The 24,002-nt window shown below is 41.4% G+C and overlaps 1 protein-coding gene across 1 annotated transcript in view; it reads right to left on the bottom strand.

Annotated features, from left to right (window-relative positions):
* Positions 1 to 24,002, bottom strand: part of LOC144511024 (protogenin-like) — a gene marked incomplete at its 5' end in the record, with an annotated part of 119,503 nt that overhangs the window by 36,698 nt on the left and 58,803 nt on the right. The window contains 5 exons of the mRNA XM_078240999.1: positions 13,490 to 13,678; positions 18,103 to 18,408; positions 19,660 to 19,824; positions 20,960 to 21,207; positions 23,483 to 23,645. Of these exons, the coding sequence (XP_078097125.1) occupies positions 13,490 to 13,678; positions 18,103 to 18,408; positions 19,660 to 19,824; positions 20,960 to 21,207; positions 23,483 to 23,645 (1,071 nt within the window). The remainder of the gene's footprint in view (positions 1 to 13,489; positions 13,679 to 18,102; positions 18,409 to 19,659; positions 19,825 to 20,959; positions 21,208 to 23,482; positions 23,646 to 24,002) is intronic.

The raw sequence follows: 24,002 nt of genomic DNA, 5'->3' as shown, positions 1-24,002 counted from the left end.
AACGGAGAGACACATCTTGCCTTACAATTTGATTAAGTGAGGAGAAATTATTCGGTTCAAGCTGCACATTCAGATGACCTCCTGTTTTTTGTAAGCGCTGAAAACAAATCATTTTTTTTGGAAAAGTTGCTCACAAACTCTCAAACACAGTTCGGTGCAATTTTCTTGGAACGTGAAGTTTTTTATTCGAGGGATTGTGTACCACAAAGCTTTCCACTTCGAATAGAAAATAAAAATCAGCAGATTCCAGAAAAGGATAGACAATCAAACATGTCCAATGCAACAAAAGATGTCCAGAGCAGAAATCCTTTGTTCTTAGAAGGTGTTGTTCATGCGAAGGCAGGATGGGTGCGTAAGATGGAAGCCTTCATTACACATACTTACTTCACTGTCTTGACAGTGAACATTTCTCCTTCTGATTATCTAGCATGAATATGATATAAACTGTGCTCAACTAGAATCAAAACGGGATTTGCACGGATGTGCGTTAAACCTGATAAGAGGATTGGTTTCCTAAACTGAACTATTACTGCAGTTTTCTGGTTGTGCATACATCTATTTACTGTATAGATTTGCATTAATAAAGTAACATATGAAATTTATATGGCAGCAGGCCATTACTAAAGGTTTAATCACACAGCCAGAGTACTTACTGACGGGCATTACCATACATTAGGCATTTGGGTCACTCCAAAGAAAAGTGTATTACGTTAATGATTCACAGAAGATAAATACAGCAAGCTATTAACACTGTTTACAAGTCGTTCTAATATTTACTTATATCATTACTTGCTCATCCACAGGTCTTATCTTTTATTTATTCAAACAGGATCTTACAGTCTTGCTGATAATTAATCAGATAAAATTAGGCCTTTTTTGATCTCTCTGCTGCGAAAGCCTAATGCCATAAATTAAGTGTAATGTTTTGAAGATGTCCCTTCATCAGTTAATTGTGACCTTTGGATTTCTGACAAACATATGGTCTCATTTCTAAAGCAAGGAACAGCAGCTGCTTTGATGCTGCACTCATTTTCTGCTAAAAAGTACCCGACAGTCTACAATGACAGCAGATCTTGCAAAACCTGTACAGAGACGATTTGCTGCAATTTGACCATATTTCCTCTTGGAGCAGCTAGTAGCGTTTGTACCCACAGTTACCCTTCTAGGTGAAAGAATGAAATAGCTTAGATTTATACAGCGCCCCAATGTACCCCAAAGCATTTTGCAGCCAATGTGTGAATTGTATTCACTACTGCAACACAGGAAATGTGATAGTTAATTTGCACACAGCATGGTCTCATAAGCAGCAATGAGCTAAGACAGAGAAACATAGAAACTAGATGCAGGGGTAGGCCATTCAGCCTGCTCCACCATTCAATATGATCATGGCTGATCATCAAATTCAATATCCTGATCCCCCCCCTTCCTCCCATATCCCTTTAGCCCCAAGAGCTATATCTAATTTCTTCTTGAAATCAGACAATGTTTTGGCCTCAACTGCATTCTATGGTAGTGAATTCCACAGAGTCACCAGTCTCTGAGTGAAGAAATTTCTCCTCACCCCAGTCCCAAAAGGTTTATCCCTTATCCTCAAACTATGACCACCAGTTCTGGACTCCCTCACCATTGGGAACATTCTGAATCTATCCTGCCTAATCCTGTTAGAATTTTATAAGTTTCTATGAGATCCCCTCTCACTCTTCTAATCTAAATTCAATGAATACAATCCTAACCAACTTAGTCTCTCCTCATATGACAGACCTGCCATCCCAGGAATCAACTTGGTAAACCTTCGCTGCACTCCCTCTACAGCAAGGACATCTTTCCTCAGATAAGGACACCAGAACTGCGCACACTACTTCAAGAATGATAGGAGGGTGGGCCTGGGTAAGATGCTCTGTTAGCAAGTTGGTGCAGACTCGATGGGCTGAATGGCCTCCTTCTGCACTGTAGGGATTCTATGAGCAAATATTCAGATTATTAAAAAGTCATCTTGGCTGAGAGATAAATATTGCCTAAGGCACTATGGAGAACTTCCCCACTCGCTTTTAAATAGCGCCATGGAATCTTTCACATCCACCCGAAGTTGGATAATCTTCAGAAAGATGGCACCTCCGACAGTGCAGCACTCCCGAGGTGTCAACCTAGATTGTATGCTGAAGTTTCTGGAGGGAGTCTAAACACAATCTTGCCGCAGGAAGAGACTGGCTGCTGTATCTTGGCCACGCCAGATCTTTCGAAATACAAGATAAAACCAACAGAATAATCTGTTATCAATAATTTAGAGGTCCAATATTTAAAAATAAAACCTATTCCCAAGAATGGGCATTTAAAAAAGTTAAACCAGCACGAATTCCTCGATTTTGTTCAACTGTTGAGGGATTTCTCACATATGCACTATAGGTAAAAATAATCTGAATAGTATATTGCAATTCTGTATCTAAAAAGATTTGTTTGTTTGATAATTTTCATTCTTTAGAGATTTACATAGTCAGATAACTTGAATTAAATTGCGACGCTCATTTCAAAAGCTGCCTTACATTTTACTTATTATTCAACTATGTGGGTGGTAGAATTCTGGGTATCAAAAGTTAAATCCAATTCATGTTAAACAAAACTGAATATAATTAAAACAAAGGAAATAAAGCTGTGATTAAAGTATTACTTTATCGATTTTAATGAGATTAATAAAGCACAGGATGAATAATGAGTGGGTGGTACAGTGGTTAGGACTGCTGCCTCTCAGCTCCAGGGACCCCGGTTCAAGTCTGGCCTTGGATGACCTTGCATGTTCTCCCATGTCTGTGGGGGTTTATTCCGGGTGCTCTGATCCCCCCCCCTCCCCCCCCCCACATGGGAAATCATATTTTAGGAAGGACGTGATCCATATGTAGATAAAAGTCACCCATATTATTGTAGCACTCTTGTTACTTGTTAGGATTTGGAATGCACTGCTTGAGGTTGGTGAGGCAGATTCAATCCTGGCTTTTGAAAGGAATTTAAATCATTATCTGAAGAGAGAAGTTTTGCAGGACAACGATGTGGATTGGTAATGCTAAATTGCCCTTTAATGTTGCAAAATGTGTAAGTTACATGGATTAGCCATGTTAATTGTGTGAGGTTGCAAGGATAGGATGAGGGAGAAGTCTTGGGTAAGGTAAGTGTTGGAGAGTCGGTGCAGACTCAATGAGCTCTTCTGTACTGTACGGATTCTATGTTTCTATGAAACTGGCATAATACAGCATGCCAATTAACAATAACATTCTCTTATTCAATAATTATTAGATTTATGGAATGGTTACAGCACTGAAGCTGGCCATTCGGCCCACCATGTCTGTGCCAGCTCTCTAACAGTAACTCAACTAGCCCCACTCACCCATCTTTTCACAATTGTCCTGCAAAACTTCTCTCTTCAGATAATGATTTAAATTCCTTTCAAAAGCCAGGATTGAATCTGCCTCACCAACCTCAAGCAGTGCATTCCAAATCCTAACAAGTAACAAGAGTGCTACAATAATATGGGTGACTTTTATCTACATATGGATCACGTCCTTCCTAAAATATGATTTCCCAGATTTGGACACTAAACTCCACTGGAGTTCAAACCAATCTTTTATTAAAGTTCATCGTAACTTCTTTATTTTTGTACTCTCTGCCTCTATTGATAAGGAACCTGATTGCCTTGTTATCTGCTTTCTTAGCCTGTCCTGCCATTCTTCCAGCTATGTCCTCTTGAAGGCTATCACTATTCTCACAGACACAATACTTTGAAGTTTTAAGTCATCTGCATATTTCGAAATTGTGCCCCGCACACCCAAGTCTAGATCATTAATATAGATCGAGAAAAGAAGTGGTCCTAGTATGGACCCCTGAGGAACCCTATTGTATAGTTTTTTTTCAGCCCAACAAAACAACCATTCACCACTACTCCCCATTTCCTGTCACTCAACCAGCTTCGTATCCATGCTGCCTTTTATTCCATTGGCTTCAACTTTGCTGATAAGCCCCGTTAGTGGCACTTTATCAAATGGGAGCCCATGTCCACTACATCAACAACATTACCTTCATCAACCGTGTCTGTCACTTCATCAAAAAACTCAATCAAGTTAAATACAATTTGCCTATCACTAATCAGTGTGGTCTTTCTATAATTAACCTACATTTAGCTGAGTGATTGTTAATTTTGTCTTGGATTATCATTAAGTATGTCCACCAACAAGGTAAAACCGACTGCCCTGTAGTTAGAAGGTTTACGCCTACATCTTTGAGCCTTTGGCTGGTTTTCAATAGACCATTCCCAACTTTTAATGCATGTTCGAGCTAAAAAAAAAAATTAGTCGCTGAAACTAGAATACACTGAACAGTGTCATCCTGTGTCAACAAGTTTACAGGCAATGCCCAACTCTCTTGAAGATAAGTACATAAGGCAAATCTCAGCACAAGGGCTTCAGTGATTCAGCCATTTCATTCATACTTGACCTCCCTAACCAGTTGCTTAGTAAAATTAACTGAAGCTTTGGGTGGACATCTTGAAGATTAAACTGCAATAAATCATTGAGAGCTATCATTAAAAAGGTAAAATGACATGAGCATTATATCCAAATTTAAAAAGCTACAAACATTCCAACCCTGATATCACTGAGCACCCCGCTGAGTATACATCATGTTTATTGTTATCTGTTTCTCTTTAGCTTTAACCCTTCTTGCTCTAACCCTTCTTGCTCGTGCTCCAATGATAACCCACTGCATTTAAGACTCGTCATTCCATTATAAATTTAGTACTCCCCCGAGATAAGATTTCTCAATGGCTTTCTCTTCAGTTGTAATATAACTGTCTATAAACAGAATAGTACATGTCTATTCAGCAATTACGTAAAACAAAAGCTCTTCACTTGGTTAACAGGGCCATTTGCCGCCAATTACCGGAACAGTCCTATCTCATTCAATGCCAGAATTTTTAAAATGATTGACAACTGACTTTCCTGCACATTGGTATTGTCACACAAAAAATCATGAACGTACATATATATAATATATACACTATCCATCTGTCTGTAACCTTATATTATTACAGATTTCTCATCTCCTTCAGTTAGAAGTGTAGGCACATGGGTCCACCAGTGTCGGTCTGTGGTCAGGACATTATTTCTAACATTAAGGGGAGCATTTCACTTGCACAAAATGAGGGTGCCAGGAATCAATGAGTCTTTCATGACCACTTGACTGGAAATCCAGCAAAGGCTACTGGGTTACCAACAAAGTTCAGAGACTTTGTTGTGCGGGCGAATTAATTCAAAAGTGGCTTGTTTTAGTGTTAAATATTTATGGACTCCAACACGTCTTCCGTCAAAACATTTTCTCACCTTTTAGTCCACGTGAGTTTAGGTACTCTGTGACACTAAGGTTTTATATTTGGGATTGCTATTTACCAATCCCAAATGTGTTATTTTCTCAAATCTGTCACAAAACACAAATGGCAATCATGTTCTTGGAAAGTTTCCAGAACCTTAACCTGAGAAATATGCAGTGACAGTACAACATAAATGTCAAAAAGAGAGAAGGCAACGGGAAGTGCAATATAACAAATTATTGGATTTTGTTCGGGGTGGGGAAAACATTCAAGACCTCTGATTTCAGAGTGTTATGTTTAAGTAAAACACGCAGTTAATCATTACAACATGTTCTCTGAAATCTTACTGCCTTTCATCCCAGCGGGGTCTTGTGGTCCTGCTGACGGTGCACCCCCTACCACGGGGTTTCCCGGGTGGTGAGGGATGCATTCAATGGGAAGCCTCGCTGGCAACAGCAGGTCCGCAAGATCCCGCTGCCAGCAGTGTGCCATTCTCACCACTACGAAACACGCCACAGAGGGGGGGGGGGGGGAAATCCTGCCCACCAAGAAATAGATAATCACAATTTTCTCCAATCATCCTGTGTACTAATATTTAAAATATCTAACACTTTGACCTGTATTTAAAGTAAGATTTCCCTCAGAATATTAAATATAAATATATAAATCAAGATAGTTATACATACAAGTTCACAGACGGGACACTTGATGGTATTGTGTCTTACATTCTATTTATGCAAAGAAACAGCTTAATAAAAGCAGTAAACAACAATGTGGGAAGCTTTGTCCAGTCACTTCCTTGGGGTTACCAGACATCTTTGTATAATAAGTATTGAATATCAGCCACATTTAAAAGGAAACAAAATTTACAGTTTATGCTTGATTAAATCTTTATGTCGAAACTATTCAAAAATCTAATACACATCTTGAAGCTAACACACTCCTCAAATTGAGCTTTCACAAGGTCACCATAAAGGGTTCCCTCTCATTATAAAATGGCACGCTTCCATACAGGTGTTCTTAACTTTATTACATTTTCACACCTTGTTAACTCACAGCAACTATTTAAACACAAACAGCTAGTAAAAGACTCCATTTCCTACCAATTTGCCTCCCCTTTTCATAGTACTTAGCCCAATTTGTGTTGTCTTTCAGGCCCACCCTGGCCTGTATAATTTTATTGCACCCTGGGAGATCATCATTAAAACAGGCCTCCAGTGCATAGGCTGAAATTACCAAAAGAACATAAGCTCCACCCCAGTGTGCACCCAGCTCCTGTTATCATATCCCACTGAAAACAAATCAAACACTAAAATATCCCTCGACAACCACCAACAAAACTGAGCCTAAATCTAGTGTCCTGTAACAACTAGCTAATTCCTGAAGGTAGAAATCTCGTACTGTGTTGTGCTCTTCTAAATATGTCTCTCTGTACCCTCCCCCTTCTCCCACGTAGGCAGCGGTTCACACTGGGGTAGTTTCATAATTGCTGGGACCTCTTGGGTATCTATATCCAGGTGACCATTTTTCAGGTAGGAATCTGGAAAGTGCATTTTGTTTTGCTGCCCAACCATGAGGCATCAAGGCAGAACCCAAAATCCAACCTCATCTGCTCTCTACACACGCATGTGCTTCCCAGCAAAGAGTTATTAGACAGCAATCAGGATTGGCAATCTGGGGGATTCCTTTCCTTCTCCTGGTGTTGAGGCCACACAACCAATTCCCGCACATAACCCTCGTAACGAAACAGCCATTGGCAGCCCAACTGAGATCAGTCAAGCAAAGACCAGGAATCCAAACCTGGGACTTCCTGATCTGCATAGCTCGCTACAATACCAGACAGTGCATTTACACACTTAACCATGACAGTACACTTTCCACATTGCAGCTCAAGATAAGAACATTCAGGATGTTATCCAACAGACAACATAGGTCCTCAAAGTTCTGGAAATGCAATGGTTGAAGCACCATATATATTGTATTATTCAATGGTCTGGCCAGTGAGGATCATGGCTTGGAAATGTTATTCCTAACAATGTTGCCCAATTCAGAATCACAGAATCCCCAGTGCAGAAGAGGTCATTCAGCCCACTGAGACTGCACCGACTCTGACAGAGTAGCTTACCCAGGCCCCCTTCCCCGCCCTATCGCTAACACTCCATACATTTTTCATAGATAATCCACCTAACTGACAAATCTTGAGACACGAAGGGGGAATTTAGCATGGCCAATTCACTTAACCCGCACATGTTTTGGAGTGAGAGAAGAAATCGGAGCAGCCGGAAGAAACACATGCAGACACGAGGAGAATGTGCAAACTCCACACAGTCACCCAAGGCCGGAATTGAATCTGAGATTGAGGGGCAGCAGTGCGAACTGTTGTCACCATGGTAGTTTAATGCCACATAGGAACATACCAAAATTTGCAAATTAACAAAAAGATTGGTTACCTCTGGTCTAAATGGTAAATACGAAAGAACACAATAGAATTTTGCTGTATAAGAATGTGGCAAGTTAATGCACAAGATAACTGCTGCTTCCCCAAGAACTGAATCATAAAATCAGTGCTAACACAAAGGGAACCTCTCATGGTTGCACAAAGACATCTTTAAATAGAGTGAAGCACTTTAACATAAAATTAACAGAATCCACTCTGCTCAAACCCAGTGCAGAGTGGATTCAAGAACCACCTTATAGATTTTCCCCTGTTGGAAATGTTAATTAGGTTTGAACACAACGTATTTACACTACCACAGATCTCAATCCAAGTTTGCTGCTTTAGTTGCACAGAGTCCATTAGCCAGATCACCTGATTCCCCCTCCAAAATCTTATGCATCTACTTTGCCCTCATTACACGGCAGAAAAACCTCAGGCTTCCACTTTGGTTTGATCCAATACTCTTCCAAGCTGCATCCTACTGAAATTTCTAACACACACACACACAACTTGAATGTCCAAAGCTTAATCTTGATTGAGGTAAGACGACTCCTGACAAACTTTCAGAGCTAATAGAAGAGTTTAATTTCTTGTTTGCAAATTGCACAGGCATGTGAATTTGATTTGATTTATTGTCACGTACTGGGACAGTGAAAAGTATTGTTTCTTGTGCACGATACAAGCAAAACACACTGTTCATAAAGTACATAGAGGAAAAGAGAAAGGATAGGGTGCAGAATATGGTGTTGCAGTTACAGATAGGGTGAAAAGAAAGGTCTGCTTAATATCTCATAGGACCATTCAAAAATCTGATGACAGCAGAGAAGAAGCTGTTCTCCAATCTGTTGGTACGCGTTTTCAGAATTTTATATCTTTTTCCCAATGGAAGAAAGTGGAAGAGACTATGTCCAGGATGGGATCAAAATTGACGGAATAAGAATTTTAGCAGAAGTAAAAATAATGGCCAAGATTTCCCACCCACCCTGGGTGGGTTTTCTGGGCCTGTCCTGCCGAAGTCAATGGTTATTTGCATTGGGTGATGGCCCCGGGGGTGGGGACCTTCAGGGACTAGAAGATCCTGCCTAAAATCTCAGCAACTATTGGGGTGGCACAGTGGTTAGCACTGCTGCCCCACAGCACCAGGGACCCGGGTTCAATTCCGGCCTTGGGTGACTGTCTGGGTGGACATTCTCCCCATGTTTGCGTGTTTCCCCTCCGGGTGCTCTGGTTTTCTCCCACAGTCCAAAGATGTGCACATTAGGTAGATTGGCCATGGTAAATTGCCCCTCAGGTGTTAAGGGGAGTAGTGGGGTAAATATGTGGGGTTACAGGGATCGGGCCTGGGTGGGATTGTCGATGCCGGCTCAAAGGGCCAAATGGCCTCCTTCTGCGCTGTAGGGATTCTATGATTTACAAAAAGTAGAGAAATCAAAAATCACTTCACAATAACTGAGCATACTTGTAAAGCTTCTTCATGATTTGTACCATTTCTTGGCCTTTTGGCCAAGATCAAGCATCAGATCAAGCTCAAGATGGGATGCAATGCCTCATCAGCTTGGATCTAGTTTGTCTCTCTTGTGGGAACCACAAATTGGATTCAATTTGAATTTGGTTTTTGGAGCAAGCAAGGACATTCAGTTCTGCCCTGTCCACTTTGAACGTTGGTTTTGCAACTTTAAGAATGGTGTAAAAATCTTTTTAAAAGATTTGTATTAACAACAACCATTATTTAAGCATGTTTACAAACCTTAATACATCCTTTTGAATGAGTTTAATTTGGAGTTTACCATCATGAAGCAACTTTACCACAATTCAGACACAAGCATGTAAATTTATACGTGTGCGTATGCATAAATCAGTAGCCAAGTGCTGAGTGGTATAGGCAGCCATGATCTTCCAAACCTTTTCAACCATTCCAATGCTCATTACTCAGCTGAATTAATCCTCTCCAGATCAGGGTGGGTAATTTAACAATCCACAAATCAAAATGTCTAAACATCTAGGACTTCATGATAAAGTGTTCCATTTTTCCCATGTAACACAGTGAAGAAATATTAAAGTACTGTAAGACAGTTTTAAGTAACGAAAACAAAAGAGAGGGATTTACTTTTCACGCTGTACAGTTTGCAGTCTGTAGTACCATTTCTTATCAGCAGGTGTTGCCATGGGAATCCTTTTTGAAACAACTTAAAATGATGGAAGCTAATTTCAAAGCTCAAAAACTGCCCAGTGGTTTTCTTTTCCTTTCGTTTTCTCTACACAGCTATTTGCAGACCTGATTTATGCACCAGCAAATTTTAAAACAGCGTCACTTGTTTCATAGAAATCATAGAAACCCTACAGTGCAGAAGGAGGCCATTCGGCCCATCGAGTCTGCACCGACCACAATCTCACCCAGGCCCTACCCCCACATATTTACCCGCTAATCCCTCTAACCTACGCATCTCAGGACTCTAAGGGGCAATTTTTAACCTGGCCAATCAACCTAACCCGCACATCTTTGGATTGTGGGAGGAAACCGGAGCACCCGGAGGAAACCCACGCAAACACGAGGAGAATGTGCAAACTCCACACAGACAGTGACCCGAGCCGGGAATCGAACACGGGACCCTGGAGCTGTGAAGCAGCAGTGCTAACCACTGTGCTACCGTGCCGCCCCTTCTGGGGTTCCAATTAATAGTAAAAGAACTTCATGTATTCTGATTCAGTTGCGGTGAGCATCCTCTAAAGGTCCATAACACATTAGTGATTATGGCCCTTACAAAACTCGAATTTTCTTAGCATTGTTTCAAGTCTGGACTGATTAAAACTTTATTTATAAAAGTAGCCTGGGCTGCAAAAAAGGGTCACATTTAAAAATCGTCACTGTCTGCCAGAGCAGAGACAGAACTTTATCTCAGTTCACAGGGAAGAGATAAAATCCTGGGGTCCTGGAGGTCAAAAGGCAGCGACTGGGACAAGTGCCTTAAGCAAACCGTTCTCATCTAGCCTCCAGTTGGAATTTTGTGACAAGGCTGAGAAAATAAACTGATTTGGTGCATGATAAACCAGCTTAAATGTTGAAAAAACAGTGGCTTGTACTCAATAAAACATCATTTATTCTCGGTCAAGTCTAACAACCCAATTAATTGCAGAAATAAGATGCCACAAAAAAATGAAAAACAACTTTTAATAAAGAAACAGTAAACGCAGGTGCCTGGGTTCAACAGCACGCTGCCAAATTCCGCTGACTTGTTTGAGTGAAAGATTAATATAATAAAGATGCTCTTTCTGGGGCTGTAAACTTGGCGAGATAAAAGGGTGTGGAACAAATAATAGGTTTTTAAAAATACTTTGTTGTTTGCTTTACAGCTCCATCTAATTTATTTTTTTTAAATGCTTTACTCGGACAGAAAACTTTACACAAATCTGTCTCTGTGCTGCAGAAGTAGTTATTACAGTCAATAACTTTATCCTCCAAACACATTCTACAAAACACTGGCAGACAGGCTGGTCCAGCTGAACTGCAACTCTTGATTTTCCTTTCGTTTTTAAGATTAGGGAATTTTTAATGTTATAGTATAATGGAATATTGTTTGAATAATAAAGGAAGAGATATCGACCAGAAAGTGTTCTTGTAATCCACATAATATAGAATCAGAAAGCCATACCATTAACTAGGGGAAGAATTGGACCAAGGAAGGTAGAGATTGTACAAAATTAGTGTCGCTACAAAGTTACATTTACTTTGGTTTGCAGCGATTGATCTAACAGCCAAAGTAGCTATTTCACGAAGGTTAAATAACATGCAAAACACTGGAACAGGAACAGAATCCAATCAATGATCAGGTTTTGTTCTAGTCTCTTGGCTCATTGTCCTGGACAGCTTTTTTGCCTGGTTAAATGGTCAGCTGCCAGCCACCTGCTATGGCTGGAATGGCCACAGATGGTCAGTTGTCCAGTTAGTAGTTAAGAATGTGCTGTTGTTCCCACATCACATGGGGATTGAGGCCCTTGACAGGGATCCGTGAATCTAAGCTCATCACCAAGCAACAGTCAAGGGCCACAGCCAAACAGTGACTGAGGTCAGACCTAATAATTCTACAATGACTTACATTTATGGATCATTCAAACCAAGAATTTCAAATGCAATAACATTCAGGTATTAATGTTCCTTTTCTTTGCTGACGGATCACGCTACTCAAGTCAAAAGAATTGCAGTTCCGATAACATACTAAAAATATTCAAAAGTCTTTACTGGGCAAAACTACAAAGTCTTTCTCAAGCTCACAAATAGACAAAGATCTGAATTCAACACAATTATAATTGTATACCAACATCCATTAGTAAATGCACATTAAAGCAATCTGCAAGAGGTCTAGTTTTTACCTCGACCACATCAAGTCTAGAACTTCACAGTGGCATGTGAAAAACTTTACCGCATATGCACGGAAACCAACTTGTACATTTGCTGCAACTTGCCCCTGCACAAAGCTGGCAAAAAAAACCTTCGTTCTGATTTTAGCACAATTTGATAAAAGCTTGTAATGGCTATGTGACACTGCAGGAGCCAGATTTCAGAACATTTCAGGTGGCCTGGGAGCAAAAATGCAGAACAACTGCGCTGAAGGATTGCGTTGACAGAGAAGGTTGTGTAAATAATCCACAACACAAAAAAAAAACTCTCGGGAAGGGCTGATGTGTTAAATGATACCGCGCGGATACAAAAGCCGTTTTTGCCAAGTCGCACTACTTTTGTAGAGCTAAATTAAGAAAAGTGATTTTAAATTATTTCTGCAGCAACACTAAAATGATGTAATGAATGGGACAGTATAAGTGAACAGTGGTATTTGCAGATGAACATTTGCCGTTCGTAAAGTGATAAGTTCTTGTCCCAGACTAAAGAATAAACAGATTCAAATCCTTCCACTTTTAATTAAGGCAAGGGACAAAAGGAATTAAATAAACTGTTCAAACTGATTAGCAAATCCAATTAGACTTATTCTGAAAAGCTGGTCCAGCATACAAAAATTTGCACTTTTATTATTTACAGTAGCAGCACTCACTGCATCGTGTGAATAAAGTTCGTTTATACCATCACAAAGGTAGATGTGACTTGCATGTTGAGTTTCATTTACTTAGACATCTCAGAAAAGGCTAGCCATTATAGCGAAGGTTTTTTTCTTATTTCTGATCACTTGCTGAATATAATTTTAAGTTTTCCATTTGGAAAGACTGCATAGGTTTCCCTGAACAAAACATTGGGTTATTTTTTTTCCCCCGCCCCCCCCAGACCTTTTCGTTACCCTGTGTCAAGCAACCTGTTTGTTGTTTAAAAAAAAAACTTTACTGTGGAGTTGATCCAGAGGGAAAATTAAATTTCACCCCTCCCCGACCCTTGGGGATTTCCAGCACAACTGAAGCCCACTAAGTATACAGTGAAAGAAAGTATACTATTAACTGGGTAATGGGGTGTGCATGGTGAAACAAAAAGGTTAAAGAACCTCCATTAGTAAGCATAAAATACAAGCAGAGCAAATAGTCCCAAATAGATTGGGTTATCACTAAAAAGCTTCAAGAAATCCACGTTTTCACCCAGGCAAAGAATTTTAAAAATTAAACGGGAGAAACCTAAAGATGGGGAGTTAAAAGTACCAGCATTGAAACTTCTGCAGGTAAAGGCGGCAAGTTAAGATTGAATGAAACATTTGAACATCATGTACCTAGCCCACCGATGGTGTAATGGGAATCTTGCATGCCGAGTCCAATTGGCCCAGTTTCTTGATGACTTTCTTCCCGGTAGAACAGTCTATATCCCTGGATGTGTACACTATTCTCCTCCGCTTGCTTCCAGCTCACTGCAATTGTTGTGCAGTTCAATGGCTCCAATCGAAGCTCCGGGGCCAAGGGGACTGTGGAAATAGGAAAGATTGAAAACATTTACATCCTGTTCACATTCAAGTTTCTTTAAGCTGCATCAAGATGATCAAATGGGAGTCTTTATTTTTTCTTAAATATAGTTGAAGCATTGCGAGTTACTTCTATAAACGTGGAATGAGACAACAATCACAACACAAACTCCTCTGTAAATAACAACCTCAGGAGTATCACGGCATTTACATTTACGCTCGTTAGCGCTGCTACCTCACAGTGCCAGGGACCCGGGTTCAATTCTGGCCTGTGTGGAGTTTGCACGTTCTCCCAATGTCTGCGTGGGTTTCCTCCAGATGCTCTGGTTTCCTCCCACAGTCCAAAGATGTGCAGGTTGGGTGGATTGGCCATGCTAAATTGCCCCGTTATGTCAGGGTGATTAGCAGAGTAAATATATGGGGTTACGGGGATAGGGCCTGGGATTGTTTTTCAGTGCAGGCCCAATGGGCCAAATGGCCTCCTCCTGCACTGTAGGGGTTCTATGATTACATGTAGGTCTAAACGTTATTGCCCTCTTTTTAGGTCAAACCAAATAAACAAACTCAGATTAAGTCAGGACAAACTAAAAGGGGCAGCTCCCCAAAAAGGAGGGGGAACAGCCCGAACAGAAATCAAAGTACAAAGGAAACTTAAAAACATCAAATTAAAATGTGATTATTAGGGTCAATAACGCACCCCAACCCCTGCGGTGCCCAGCGGGCGCGGAAGGCGTCAACCGTGCCCGTGGACACCTTTTGTAGAAAGCTTTACCGTCCCCGACCCCCCCCCCCCCCCAAAACCAAAAAAAAAACACTTTTCACAGGGTTCAAAACTAAAGGGAAGCCTGAAAACAAATTGCTGTCAAATCCATGAAGCACTTCCATTGCTCCTACTTTGGAAAAATTGAAGTTCAGCTGTGACTTAAATTGGGCCTTAATATCTCAGTCAATAAAGGCTCGCCTGCGAAGAATTCAAGTGGTATCCTATAGCTTCCAGTTGCGGATTCCCAACAGGCAAACTTGGCCCAATACATAAACATTCAAATTGGTAACCCAAATTTCGGGCTTTTTGTGCATGTACACATTTTTAAAAAGACACTGCTTTGAGGTCATACTTTCCAGGCAGGTCATGATTTGTGTTGAGAAAATCTCAAAAACATAGCAGCGCTACAGGACAGGAAATCCAGGGATGTCAGACGGAAGGCTACTAGAAGCGAAGACTAAAAACACAAGAGTAGCAGAAGTCGGGATGAGATTTTTCCAAGTCTTACTTTTCTTCTTTTAAGGGAAGGAATGCTGTCCACCCTGCTGCTTACTCCCCTAATCTGATGAAAACAACAGGCCTGGAGCCCCACAGGGATATGTCCTGTTCTGAGCCTGACAGCTCCAAGATTGATGGTTTAAGATAGCAGGCACCAGAATGAAATACTGGCGCTTCGACTGTTTATTTGGATGTATCAGCAAACATAAACACACCATCCCTTTGTCTGTGCCCAAACTGAATTATTCTTGAACGGATACCATTTAATAAAATCAAAGGTAAACACAAGATATTTTCTCCTCCCACAGTTGCAGAATCAGCTCCTATCAAACACCGACTCATCTTTGCCATTGGGGCAAGCAGACCCATTGCAAACAGTCATGATCCATTGATTTGGGGCCCATTCTGATGTTACTGGCACAAGGGTAAAGGTTACTAGGGTAACAGCAGCAACATCTTAACAAGATTATTGCAACAATCTCTTACGGACAACAGGCAGATCGTCATATGCTCTCTGCCCGAGGATGAAGATTTTAATTTTCCTCCCTCCAAATCGTAACAGCTTCATTTTACTCCTCAGTTATAATAAGAGCGTGCACAAAACTAATCCTAGATTAAGAGCCTCAAATAGTTATTTCCAATCTCACGCTTTGGGACAATTCAGAGAGAAAGAAAAAGTACACCGACGATCCATCCTTTGCATAACAGAATCCACAGTGCACATTTTGCGTCACTTTAAAATGGAAAAATTGTAGTCGTGGGTCTATTGGCTGCATTGCTGTGATGGAATTAATTTCAGGAGACATGGCCCAACTTGCAATATTATTATGCAGCACCTTGTGCATGCTGCCAAAAAAAATACACCATTTATAATATGTTGAAAAAAACTGTTCCACGGGTCGCCATGCACAATAATTCAAATGCCAGCTCTGTCTATGGAAAGGATAAAATAGAAGTATTAACATGCATCTGTAGTACCCACTGTGCCTTTAGATTGCATGGCCAGCGCGCAACTTCAATTTTAAGGCTCCGATTTTTAACTCGGGGATTTTATTTTCGGGCAGGACACTGCTGGTGTGAGGCTCAGGCTATTGAAACTCCCGGGCCTCATTAGCATATAGGAGGTAACACTCCTACTCGGACCTGGCAAGATGGGCCAGCAGACCTCACTAGGTAGGGGGCCACTGTCAGAGCCCTGAGGGAATAGTCCCTGGCATTAAGGTAATTGGAGAGAGGAGATCTGGAGAAGATCAGTGGAGGGGGAAGGGAAGTCAGAGTAACAAAATTTTAACTTTTAAAAATTACTTATGGAGCTTTATTTTACCTGCGAGTGCTCATGGGCAGACTCTTAAGGCTCGGTTCTCCTTTACTGCATTGGATCAGGGAGGGGTATTTTTAGATGCACGTGCTAATGATTTACATACAGCCCAACAAATTAAGTTAGTCATAGAAAAATGAAATTCAGACCTCCCACAAATCAATTTTTCCGAGCATCTGATTTCTAATCTCAGTCTGACTGAGTGAGTTCAAGCCATCTGACGTAAAAGCAAAATTCTGCGGATGCTGGAATCTGGATGACCCTTCGTCAGACCGTCGTCAGAAGGGTCATCTAGACTCGAAACATTGGCTCTATTCTCTCTCCACAGATGCTGTCAGACCTGCTGAGATTTTCCGGCATTTTCTGTTTTTGGTACAAGCTATTTGACCTGGCTTCATCTGGGTGGAAGAGCCCTTGCTTCTCAGCAAGGCCATGCTGGAACATCACAATGCTGCATCGCACTCATTTGCATAAGGGCAAGTCAAACCAATAGAACGGATGTTGTTTTTGGGGAAGGATGGTCCCCAGCAGACACCTCCTGGCTGATACAAGCTGAATGAAACGAGTTTTTCCCCACAAAAACAGAGCACGGGTGAGGTCAAGATGAAACTTAGTTTAAATGTACATAAAAAGAGGTAATTGCTAGCATTTTGTGGTGGCTTGGAATCAGAAGTTGAGCTGAATATGCAATGCTTCACTATGTAGAGGGTTACACAAACTGGACTGTAATACTTAGCTTGCCGCAGGTTGGCATTAAAGCTGTGGGTCCAGGTCTCCAGCTTGATCACTGTCGTGCAGCAGGGGCATGCACAAAATCCAACCAGTGACAACGGCTAGAAGTCAGGAGATGACAACCTGACTTTTACTCACCCTGTCCCAGGTGCACGAGTGGCAACTTTACTCAGCCTTGTTGGAACCTTGGTCAAATCAGTTAACACTCACCATGAATGAAATCTGCAGCCCAGTTTAGTTAGATTTTACCATCACTAACTGAGCCAAAGAAAGTCTTTATGTAATGATAAAAACTAAATGGATTGCAGAGCATTGCAAATTACACTGTTCTTCACATCACTAATAAAAAAGCCTACATCTGGCGGGACCACAAAGCACTCAGGTCCTGGTCATCTGCCAAACACTATTCCATGATCATCCCGGATTGAAAAGATGACCCCGACTTCTCTTCTGCAAATTATCTTAAAACATCTGCAGAACATCTCCTAGATCCTGACTTCCAACCAGTGAAAGGAACACATGGACATCTGTTAACTTCTCCCTCTTCCCTAGCATGCCGGGGTCAAGCTTCCTCATCACACCCTCCACCATATCCCCCATCCTCCCTTGTCCTTCTCAACCCACCTGAACCATACATTCAATATCTCCCCAGTGCACTTGCTTGGTTCCATTCTTGTTCATCCAGTCACAGTCAAAGAATTGGTGGCACAGTAAATGAATGTAAAATGGATCAGTGCTTTGCGAAGTCTAAGATTTGCAAAGGTGTACGCAATTTTGCAGCAATGAAACAATACTTCCCAAATGCAAAACTAAAGACTCAAAAGGTTAGGTGTGCTGCTTTTCATTGGTCTATTAAACCTGATACCTCAACTCCACAATCATATTTTAACTAGGTATCAAATTTGGTTATCAAACCCGAATATATGCTCACTGCAGTGGATGTCGACATCCCAGTTCTAAACTTGCATGATTGTTGAACAGCTAGACAGACCCTGTGGTCAATCACAACAACAGATCATAAAAGATGCAGTGTGCCCTGGCCAGGACGAGTCTTTTCAGGTCGGTTTCTGTAATTTCACTGCGCGAAGATCAACGTTGAAGAAGACAGCACATTACCTTTTACACTCGTGGCTTTTGGGGTTCTGTGGGAAGTCCAGATTGATGATTCTCCCCACCCTACTCTGGTTGCTGCAGAAATTCGTACAAGGTAAGTGCTGTCGGGCTCCACATCTTCAAGTAGGTGTTCGGATATGGTCCCTGGAAGCTCCACGAGGTGGACAGCGCTCTCTGTACTTTTACGGTAGTAAATGCGATACGCAATAATACGCCCTCTTCGGAATTTGGCTGGAATGGGGAGCCATGAGATGAGGATGTTGGTTGGGCTGCGACTGGTCAAGCTGATTTCTGGCACTCTCAAAGGGACTATGTTAGGATTTTAAAAAAAGAAACAGTATATAAATTTAATCCATCTGATCTTATTTCCACCAGTACCAAGTTTAATAGCAAGAGGGCATTGATTTTTTCTCATAGGAAACACCATCTTATGCCATAGAAATTCAACATAAATGAATGAGGGCAGCACGGTGACACAGCGGTTAGCACTGCTCCTTCACAGCGCCAGGGAGCTGGGTTCAATTCTGATCTTGGGTAGCTGTCTGTGAGGAGTTTGCACATTCTACCCGTGCCTGCGTGGGTTGCCTCCGGGTGCTCCGGTTTCCTCCCACAGTCCAAAGATGTGCGGGTTAGGTTGATTGGCCATGCTAAATTGCCCCTAGTGTCAGAGGGACTAGCAGGGTAAATACCTGGAGTTACAGGGATAGGGCCTGGGTGGAATTATTGTCGGTGCAGGCACGATGGGCCGAATGGCCTCCTTCTGCATTGTAGTGATTCTACGACTCTAAATACTGCCAAGTTAAACGTACCACTGTGGATGGCACACAGTTCAATGCTTGGCTTCCAAAATTGTTTCTCCATTTTGTATACATGATGATATTTTACAAAGAAGTCAATGCCCAGAATTCAAGTCAACGTATATAATGTGAATGAAGGGGAGAGTTTTAAAGGTTCACACTCCAATTATAGTGGATAGTCCAGGAGATTTACTAAGTTTGAACTAGAAACTAATAATTCACGCATTGTGTAATTACTGGACAGCTGGTGCATGTATTTAACAGCTGGTTTCAGAAAACCGGAGAAAAACTGATTGGGAACTATAAAAATAACATTTTTCCCAGCCGTAGATAGAAATAGATGAGTATCATGAAACAGATTTGAGTAGGAATGAAGGGGGGAGGAAACGAGGAAAATGGTACACGCAAGTGAAAAGCTGGTGACTTAGATAAAATATAAAAAGCAAACACCTTTTGCACAACACTCTAGCACTACTGGTGATTTATGTTGCATGAATGGAGTTGTAATTGTACTAAAAAGCAGAAATTTGTTGCAGATGAGTTAAAAAAGTGTTTAGGCTCATTCTAAGATGGTAAGAGAAAAAATAGCATTAATCCAGATTTATTTTTAAAATAAATTCTTCCAGAGGCTCAGTGGAGAAATAAACCATGGGTGAAACTTTGTTGGACAAATCTCACGAGCCATATTTTAAATATACATTTTCTGTAGTAAACAGTAGCCAATGTTAAAACCCGCTACTTCAGAATAACTTGCCATACGTACCATCTTCCAATGTGTGCTGAATAACATGCTCTGACATTCGACTGGCTCCCATAGGCATGTACGCTACAATATAAAAGGTGTAATTGCTGGCTGGTTCCAAGTCATCAATAATGTACCGAGTTGTGTCATTCCCAATAACCACTTGATATTCTTCATTATTTAAACCTGGAGAAAAGAAAAATCCCCTCTCAATTTGTGAGCCTGAAATAATTAACCTCGGCAGCACTATTACGCTGTACTTCTTCAGAGGTTGGCACGTGACAGAAAAACGTACAAAATCTGAATATCCCTTAAAATGACAAACATTTGCTATAATTTTGCAGAAAATAAACTCTCTCTCTCATTGTGGCAGTGGAGTCACATAATTCATGTTAAGCAATGATCTCCCCATAATCAGCTTCACCAGTACTTTGCCTCTTGAAGCAAAACACTGCATTTTAAAATCACAGCCAAAAGCAAAATTATTCCCAATTACATTTTCCCACATTCATGAATAAGCTTGATAGCCGCTTAATTTGCAAACCTAAGAGGCCCATACACAAGTAGTAATTACTGGCTAATAACGCATTTCAAAAGTCCTGATTTCTGACCTAGAAAACAAAATCCTTGAAGGAAAATTAAAGAGTCTTGTAACCCTGCTGAATACTCCAACAGAACTCACGCTGGGGCTTAATGAAATAACTATAATGGAACACAAAGCAACCATTCGACAGCAATCTGCACTCCATAGCCAACACTAATGCCTTCAGAAAACTGGTGGTGCTGCCTCAACACACTTCACCACACACTTTAATTACACCTTCACGCATTTCTATACTCTCTGTTCTATGAACTCATAATAAACACCTTTCCCTTGAGAAGGTAAACCTTCTACCCAATTTTAATCATCTCAGCAGATCACATTGTTTGTACAGAGAAGGCTGCTATTCCCATTTCATTAGAGAGGCTATTCTCTCCTTGTGACCTCTGCTCAGCAACAGAATATTAACAACAGATGGTCAACTTCTCACATTCCAATTAGACATTGGGAACGGATAATGTCCGAGCCCAAACAACAAAAAAAGTGAAGAGGATGATATGTGCAGATTAGCTTTAAAACAAGCAACCTAATTTACATTTAAACAGATGCTTCGTCTGAAGTTCCAGTAAAGATGCACCTTGTAGGATTGCTGCAGTAAACAAGTCTTTATTACCTGGAGGACAGCTTTAAAGTGAACAGTTCTAGCCATCTACTGGCTGAAGGAGAAAACATGCTTCAGCAACCCAAGCTCCAAGTGTATGAATAAAATTCATGGCTCACCTTCTGCTTTCATGTAATGGACCGAGTATGCGATTACTTTATCAGAATTGTACATGGGCCTTTCCCAGGATAGAAGAATCCCCGAACTCGACACAGTTTCTGCCTGGATATTTCTAGGTGCGCTGGGCCTGTCCTCGGACATAATAACAATCAGTCTGGCCACCGAGAGAACAGATCCTTGTTGGTTTTCAGCCACACACTGGTAAATGGCATCATCTTCGGGAATGATCTGGTTTATCACCAATTTGCTTTAAAAAAAAAAATAATTTGATTGATTACCGAATTTTTGAGCACATACCTGCTAACAATAAATGCAGTAACATTTGGCATATACAAAGCTTAAGGGAGCTATACTTTGCACATTTGATAAAAATATCTACACAAGTTATAACAATATGATCAGTTAACTAGAAAAGTGTTTACTATGCAAACCTTATTTGTATAAAATTAAACTAATTCCAAAGTTAATCTGGTTCAATTCAAATCCAAGAAGGAGCCAGCTCCCTCCAAAGACTAACATCTAGTATTCACTCAGTCAATCATAAAACTTTTTATTGGTTATGATACCAGCCATCATACATTGTAGACAGCAGCTGGAAAGGATAATTGCATACATTTGGTCTGTGCCACTAGTCTACAGGTAGCAGAGTTACATCAGATTAATCGTCTGCACCTGAGGTTTCTCGGCCTGCTGCTGATGGAGCGCTGTGCTAGGGTCAGACCAGATCCAGATTTTGCTACATTTCTGGCTTAAAGAGCGAACTGATCAGATAGGGAATTCTGAAGCTATAACTAACATTGACCGAAACATCAGTATACTGCTCTGAGATTAATCGTGATTCCACTACTTCAGAACCAGTGCTTTAAATTCCATGCTCAGCAAGTCAAAAGAGAGACAATTGTAATGTGCCAGTCCTACAAATGTTGTATAGACAGAGTGCAGCTCCAGTGGCCTAATGGATAAGGCACTGGCCTCCTCAGCCAGAGGTTGTGGGTTGAGTCCCATCTGGAATGAAGTTAATATTTCAGGGCGGCACGGTGGCCCAATGGTTAGCACTGCTGCCTCACACCACTAGGGACCCGGGTTCAATTCCAGCCTCGGGTCACTCTCTGTGGAGTTTGCACATTCTCCCGGTGTCTGTATGGGTTTCCTCTGGGTGCTCCGGTTTCCTCCCACAAAGATGTGAAGGTTAGGTTGATTGGCCACGCTAAATTGATCCGAGTGTCAGGGGATTAGCAGGGTAAATATGTGGGGTTTCGAGAATAGGGCCTGGGTGGGATTGCGGTCAGCGTAGACTTGATGGGCCGAATGGCCTCCTGCTACACTGTAGGGATTCTGTGTCGATATGAGCTCCCACCACAGTACCTACAAAATGGAGCCTCGTTCTGTGCCGGTTTTAAGTTGAAGTATTAGTGCCACATGTAGGCTTACATCGGAGGGTGACATGGTGGCACAGTGGTTAGCACTGCTGCCTCACAGCGCCAGGGACCCAGGTTCAATTCCCGGCTTGGGTCACTATCTGTGTGGAGTCTGCACTTTCTCCCCATGTCTGCGTGGGCTTCCTCCGGGTACCCAAACAGGTGCCAGAGTGTGGCGACTAGGGGATTTTCACAGTAACTTCCTTGCAGTGTTAATGTAAGTCTACTTGTGACACTAAAAAAATAAGCTAAACTTGGGTCGCTGGCGCCGTGAGGCTGCAGTGCTAATCACTGTGCCAAATCCTAATAGTGACAGAAAAACGGTGCAAAGCCCTCAACGTTTTTTTTTAAACTCTGGCAATACAGGAGTGCACATTTCAATTAGATGGATCTGAATGGCCTATGATATGTCCCGAACTGGGAGATAAGAACCTGAGTCAGGATGGGCAAGCAGAGCTCCGATAAAGCTTTGACCTCCCCCACTTCACAACATTGCCAGTCAGTGATGTAGCCTCAGTTCTCCTCACCCATCCAAAACAAAATCACCAAAAACAAAAGCAGGAAGTCTGCTCTATTTTCCCCTCATACCTCGGGGCTCTGAGGTCCACCACACCAATCCTGAGTGATTGAACCTAGATCCTCCCGAATATCAGTAGGTCAGTGCCACACAATGCTGTGTGCTGACTAATTGGGGCATCTCCAAGTTCATGCAAACTCTATGCCCTGGACAGTTCTAATACCAAACCTCCCCTTGATTCTGTTACTTTTCACAGACTTGCAATTAAATGAAATACATTTTTGAAAAATGCCTCTCTAACCGTGTGAAAAGGGTAGTTGCTGAAAAGTACGAGAATATTGCCAATTTAGAATCAATAATACTGCACAGGCTAGCAAAGTACCACGGAGGTAATCAATTAGATTCATTAATTTAACAATGTAGCTGGAAGTTACTGTTCACCGAGTTCAGCCAACAACATTAATGGACAAAAAGTTGCACTTAGAAGTCAAGTAAGCTTCAGAAAAATATTTTTGTTAAATCAAAGTCAATTCTGCAAATGAGAGACAGGACTTTCAAATCAGAACTAAAAATAAATAGTTGTGTACCTGCTATACTGGACTTTGATACGTCCATTGGAGTGAATCCTCTGTCCATTCTTCAGCCAGCTAATTTTAGGTGTAGGAATACCTTCCGCCTGACACATAAACCTGGCCGTGCCAGCCCGAGGCCTGGTCAGGCTCTCAGGCCACTCAACGAAAGAAGGTGGGGCTACAAAGCAACATCGGAAAACATTAGCAAGGGTATGTTCTTGTTAAAGCGTCTTGCATCTTGACTGATAAATGGAGACAACACTAAAGATTTTTTTTTAAAAATTCCACATTGTGCAGCCCACTCTCAGCAGCAAAGCCAAGCATAACTTCAGCGGTAGCCCCAATTAGGGGAGCGCAACAGCCTTTGGTCAAAGGATATCTGTCGTAGATAATGATGAAATATGATATCTCAAGCAACTCAAGGCCATGTACATTTTCAATTCATACAAAGCGGCTATGATGCCTACTTTTGATGGGGGAGGTCAACACCAATATTTACTCCGTAGTGCATGAGAGATTTTGCACATTATGATGG

Source organism: Mustelus asterias, chromosome 24, assembly GCF_964213995.1.
Source record: "Mustelus asterias chromosome 24, sMusAst1.hap1.1, whole genome shotgun sequence".
Taxonomy (NCBI): domain Eukaryota; kingdom Metazoa; phylum Chordata; class Chondrichthyes; order Carcharhiniformes; family Triakidae; genus Mustelus; species Mustelus asterias.
The sequence above is the reverse complement of the archived record's forward strand: the minus strand, read 5'-3'. Positions and strand labels throughout refer to the sequence as shown.